Source organism: Austrofundulus limnaeus, unplaced genomic scaffold (assembly GCF_001266775.1).
Source record: "Austrofundulus limnaeus strain Quisiro unplaced genomic scaffold, Austrofundulus_limnaeus-1.0 Scaffold230, whole genome shotgun sequence".
NCBI classification, from domain to species: domain Eukaryota; kingdom Metazoa; phylum Chordata; class Actinopteri; order Cyprinodontiformes; family Rivulidae; genus Austrofundulus; species Austrofundulus limnaeus.
The window spans coordinates 47,780-53,501 of NW_013952632.1; the positions used below are offsets into that span (position 1 = coordinate 47,780).

General features: G+C 36.7%; 1 protein-coding gene across 1 annotated transcript in view; it reads left to right on the top strand.

Moving 5' to 3' along the window:
* Window positions 1-3,971, top strand: part of mta1 (metastasis associated 1) — a gene marked incomplete at its 5' end in the record, with an annotated part of 48,386 nt that extends 44,415 nt beyond the window's left edge. The window contains 2 exon segments of the mRNA XM_014019766.1: window positions 1,273-1,422; window positions 3,098-3,971. Coding sequence (XP_013875220.1) covers window positions 1,273-1,382 — 110 coding nt within the window.
* Between the last annotated feature and the right edge of the window lie 1,751 nt (window positions 3,972-5,722).

A 5,722-nucleotide genomic window follows, 5' to 3' on the forward strand; every position in this document is an offset into this window, starting at 1 on the left:
TTTAATCTATATTTTATTATTTTAATCTATTTTCCTCATTCAGCAACCTATTAAATTTCTGTTATGTTTCATGTTGGAGAAATACACATTTTTTTCAGTCAGTATTTAATACAGCTGGCAAAATAAATTGTTAAAATATGTATTATGTGCTTCTGTTTTTTAATTCAGATTATAAAAAATCCTTCATTTTATGGGAAGACCCTCTTGATTCAAGAGAAAACTCCGTTTTTTTTAAAAATGGCTGCTTATTAATTAATTGTTAATCATTCTATAAGATAAATCAACTTCATATTAATTCATTATCAATAACTTCCATCCTTAAGGAGTTACCTTAATTAATATCTACTCATATTCATGTAATTAAGTGTTTTAATGATTTGGCCGATTAATCGATTAATGGAAAAAATAATCAACAGATTAATCAATTATTAAAATAATCGTTAGTTGCAGCCCTACTGAGAAGGGAAGTTGGCGTCCTGAGGGAGCCCACTTCCACTGGTCTGTGAGCCCACCTCAGGCCCAGGCTGGGCTAATGTGTCGAGAACAGATCTGGCTTTACAAGAACCAAGTTTTAGTTTTTTTGAAAATGAAGACTGTTGGTAAAGAACTGATGCAAACAGTGGATTAACCATCTGCCTAAACAGTCTTACAAAGTACGACATTTGTATTTTCTTAATAAATACTGAAAAAAGGAAAACCGAAAATTAAGAAATGTTTGTATTTCCAGATTTTCTCCCTAATGCATGTTCTAACAGATTAAAATCAAATTTTTACAAAATGTATCAAACATGTAGAGAATTTTTCTATTGTTTGGTTATTTTATTGCTTCAAGTTGTGAGTTTAATGGGTTTTTTCCATTGTCTCAGTTTTTAGGTTTCTGGTTGAGAACCTTAAATTCACAGTTACAACGTATGGCTTGTGGGCCTGAAGTGGCCCTTGGGAAATCTCCATTCATTCCAATTGTTAAATTAAAACAAAACAGTTTTATAAAAGTCTTTTGAAGGAAAGCATATCGCCCAACATCTTTTATAAACTAAGATCATATTCTGTTGAGAGTTGCAGCCATGTGATCTGATCATCTCAGAGTGCGTTCTGTGAAGGTCTGTCAGATTTGACCACACCAAACTTCAACTTGATATCTGTTAACCTGACTGAGATTTAAACATTTTTCGTGTTGTTTAATGTTGAAGAACTGCTGCAGTCATCCCAATAAAGATTCAAAAACAGCTTTTGATCTGTGCTGCAATCGACTCATGTTCTAAATCATTATAGGTACCAAATCCAAAGCGTTGACTCCTCAGTGGGACATCATGGCCAAACGTGTTGGTGATGCAGGCCGGCCCTCAGCCTCCCTGCAGGACGAGGTACACGAGCTGGACTGAAGGCCTTTTAGGAACAATCTGTACTGCAAACCCCACTAAGGTGAGACTCACAGTCCTGCCTGGTTCTCTCACACATCTTCTGTTTGTTTGATGTATTCATGGGAAAAGGTCCATCTTCTTAATAGTCTAAGGTTTTACTCATCAGTACATATTAAAAAGGTCTTAACAAGGTGCTGAAAATATTCAACTCTAACCTCAGCTGTGTAGAAGTACACATCAGATTCCATTAAGTCAGTATCTTCCAATCTAAAGTGAAGTCATGAAAAAGCTTAAGTCCAGACCTATAATCCAGCAGCTTGTAAACCTTCTTTAGCAGCTTTATTTTGTTTTTCTGCAGAGAAAAGTCTGGGTACTTAAGAACAAAATATGCATCAAGACTTTTGCACAGTACTGTTTGTTTGTACAGTTATAGTTTAAAGGCTGCATGCTTTTAAATTCTTCTTTTTCACATTTAAAATCTTTCAGTTGTGTTCTATATAAAGTGGAACTGCAACGCTTTGGTCTGAATTCCTCATTGTAACTCCACAAGCCCCTCTTTCTGAGCCGTGTCTCAGTTCAACTCATTTTGATTCTGTTTTTTTAAATCCAAACGTGGTGCTTCTCACCCTTCCACCTTCCAGAGTGGTCAACTGTACTTTGATAGAGGGGTTTGTGACTATATAGCTGCTCAGAAACTTTTCATTTACAAATGAATTAAAAGCTGTCAACAAAAGAAGACTTGTCCATCCAGCCTTAAATATTGGAGTCAGAGTCTGACCAGTATTTACAGTATATCAGGGCTTAGGTCTGAACACACTAACCCTGGATTTATACTACATGCGTCTCTGCTGCACTGCGCTGTGCAGATCGCAGCTGTTCATTTGTGCCCCAATTTATACAACATCCGCTGTGCTCAGCTCCGGTCCGACAGACAGAGGAGGGTGTCTGGAGGGTGTGCAGGAAAGGGATTGCGCGATAAATCCACTGATAAAAGCAGAAGTCGCAGCAAAAAACAATTAATTCTGTGATCAACGAACTCCAAACACAGCTGAAAACATTGATATAAAGACTTTTGATATCTATGGCTGAAACTGTCTCGCTGTCGTCTTTCTGAAACTTTTGATTTCAAAATAAAATCCACATGTATCGTGTGTGTACACATATGCTTCATGCTACGTTTCCATCTGCTTCCCAAACAGAACGATACATTCTGACAGCATTTGTGTAGAAATATATCTGTATATTTATTAATATAGCTGCAATTTTGACATTATTCCGACAAATTATCCAGCCTAATATTGTCTTATTTTGAAAATACGGACGTTGTGCTAGTTTTTTTTCCTGTTGGTGCGACGTAATCTTTAAAAATTGACTCCGGCGTCCAGTTCTATTCTAATTTTGCCGGATCACCGTCCGCTCACCACCACTGTGCACAGCCAGTGTAAACACTCTCATTGATAATAAAAGGTGTGTATTTGCTGCGGAGGTCGGAGCGGAGCGGAGCGAAGACGGAACTTATGTAGCGTAAATTGAGGGTAACAGCCTCTGGCCTAGAATAAAAGGAGGGTTTTTTATTGAAAAGACTTCCTCTGTAGTTGAGGCTGAAACCTGTGGTCCTTCTGTGGTCACATGTGGGTTTTGCTGCCCCCAAGTGCCTAAAAACCTTTTAAATTTTGATTTAACCGTTTTTTTGTTTTTTTTAAACAAGTTACTAAATTTTTCTTTGCTTTTCACAGCAGCGGAGATATGAAATGGAAAAGGCTTTTTCCACTGAACCATAGTCGTGGGCAGCTGAGAGGAGATGAAGATGGAGATGACTCGATGGCATCCAAAACTTTTCTTCAGTCAGTACGCGTCTGTAGCAGCTGAAGACTGATCGATCCGTTTGGCGCTGGTTTATCAGAAGATGAGCCTGACTGTACAGGACTGTGTTTATTACTTACATTTCGTGTTATTACTGTCTTTATAATTATTGTTATTGTTTTTTTTTTACCAACTATAATTGAGCTGATTGTCGGTCAAACGATGGAAACTTATAAAGTTTCATGAAAAAAAAAAGCTTGTGAAACCCTGTGGAAACGGGTGGAAGGAAAGTCACATAAGCCACTTGTATTTTCTATATTTTACTTTTTTAAAAGAGGTTAAGGTCAGAAAGGACTCGCACTTTTTGTTTTCGCATCATAACTTTTTGTTTCATCGAACCTGAATGCTTCACAGAAAAAAAAGTTTTCTGCTGTGTGAACCGGCCCTGCTCTTCGTCCAGAAAGGTTTAATTTATTGAGAAAAATTTGGGTGTTTTTTCTACCTTTTTCACAAATATTGCATCTATGCTTCAATATTGTAATTAAACAAGATAATTGATCTTTTCTCTGCTTTTGGTGTCTGTGCTCTGAGGTACAAGGTGTAAACGTTTGCACTGAATGTTCTGTTTTCATGTTTGTGTCGGCCTGTTTTTCTTACTCCACACAGGTATTCCAGCAGGGTATATGCAAACTTACGGCGACTTTTCATTCCTCGTGGCTTTATGTTATCAGTATTAGAAGATTTTTAATGCACAAACAGTTGATTTGTAAGCAAACATCTGAAAACAACTAAAAAGCAGGAACGCAATCTGTTTTCATGTCCATTTTTTTCTGTTTGTGTGTTTATTTTTATTGGCAGCTTTGCCTTTGGAGAAACAGTTTCTGCACCGTGAAACAAAAGCCAGAATCAGACTAAATTTGTAAGGCAGTCATTTGAGAGGTAAACTTAAATTTATTTTAATTATTGTTTCTCCAAATTAAACATTTTATCTCACTGGTTTGGGTTTTAGGGATTTAAATTGTAAATGTTTGCTAACTGATCATTCACATTATTTTATGGGAAAAGTTACACTAATTGTCAAGTTATTGCAGGAGAACAGAGACTCAGTTTAAACTAAAAGCCTAAATTTGAATACAATTAAGATGTCCTGATGCATCTCAGTAATCCAGGTAAGAAAATCAAAATGAAAAAAATTGTATAGGTCTTCTGGACGGGTTCTTCTCTAATGAAACGTTTCGTCTCTCCTCCAAGAGACTTCTTCAGTCTGAGAGTTTCAGGCAAAATTCAGGCTTTTAAGCCCTGCCTCCATGTGACTGATACATCACATGGCTATTGTTGACACCTAATTAACACCTATTGTTAACAGGGGGTGGAGTGATACTGGCAATAGCCGCGCTGTAGGAGGGGGACAACTGAAAACGGAGGCCTCCACCTCTGTTTAATGATGGATGGTCTTTCTTCACAAAAATGGCTTCTTTTACTCCTCTCTCAAACCAACGTTCCTCTCTATCAAGAATGAGAACATCCTCATCTCTGAAAGAGTGACCGCTGGCCTGTAAATGAGTGAAAACTGCAGAGTTCTGGCCGTTAGATGTAGCTCGTCTGTGTTGGGACATTCTGTCTGTGTTGGGACAAACAATTAAGATGTTTCAGTGAGACAACTTAGTTTTTTATTTTTACTGAACTGAAGCAAACTGCTCAAATACTGAGTCTCAAACTGTCAGTATGTTATCTCTGCTGCTTTTTAACAACCTTTATACCAGTTATTTATTTTTACAAAATCACAGTTCAATTACCACATAATTTTAACCTTTAATGTGGTGCAAAACATTTACATTTGAGCTTAAACTTTACAATAATTTACCAAGCTTCTCATATCCATAGTCTTTGCAATTTTTACAGTTTGTTCATCCAAATGTCAGCATGTTTCACCCAACATGTCTGCATTTCAAATCCCATCAGAGTTCAGATCATTCAGCCAAGCTCAAACAGTTTCCCTTTGAATATAAACTGACTTTTCAAACAGGAAGTAAAAAGTCATTTAACTTGTCTTTTTTTTATGAAGCACTGTAGATGCATAAAAATGGAAATGTGAGATGACCAGATGTTTCTGACATTTATCCAGAAATTTTATTTGTTTTGCCACAACTGCTCGTCTGATGATCCACTTTGGTTTGCCAGGGAGTGACAGACACAGGTGGTTACTGAGACGACCACAATAAGCCACTGGAAATAGCCTTGATGTTTGTTTAGGTCTTGGTTCTCTACATGTTTTCTACAAATCAAAACATTGACATTTTGTCAGCTTAGATTTTTTACATTCCTACTGTGCTTTTTAAAGAAAGTTGGATGTTGGAATTTTGTTCACAAACCTACAACCCCAATTCCACAAAAGTTGAGACGTGTAAAATGTAAATAAAAATGATCTGTAAATCTCATAAAGCCATATTTTATTCACAGTCTATCAGTAAGTACAGCAGGTAAAATAAGTAACGTCACCATTTTTCTCAGTAAATATATTACTAGAGGTGCAAATGACATGAAATTTTCACCAGATG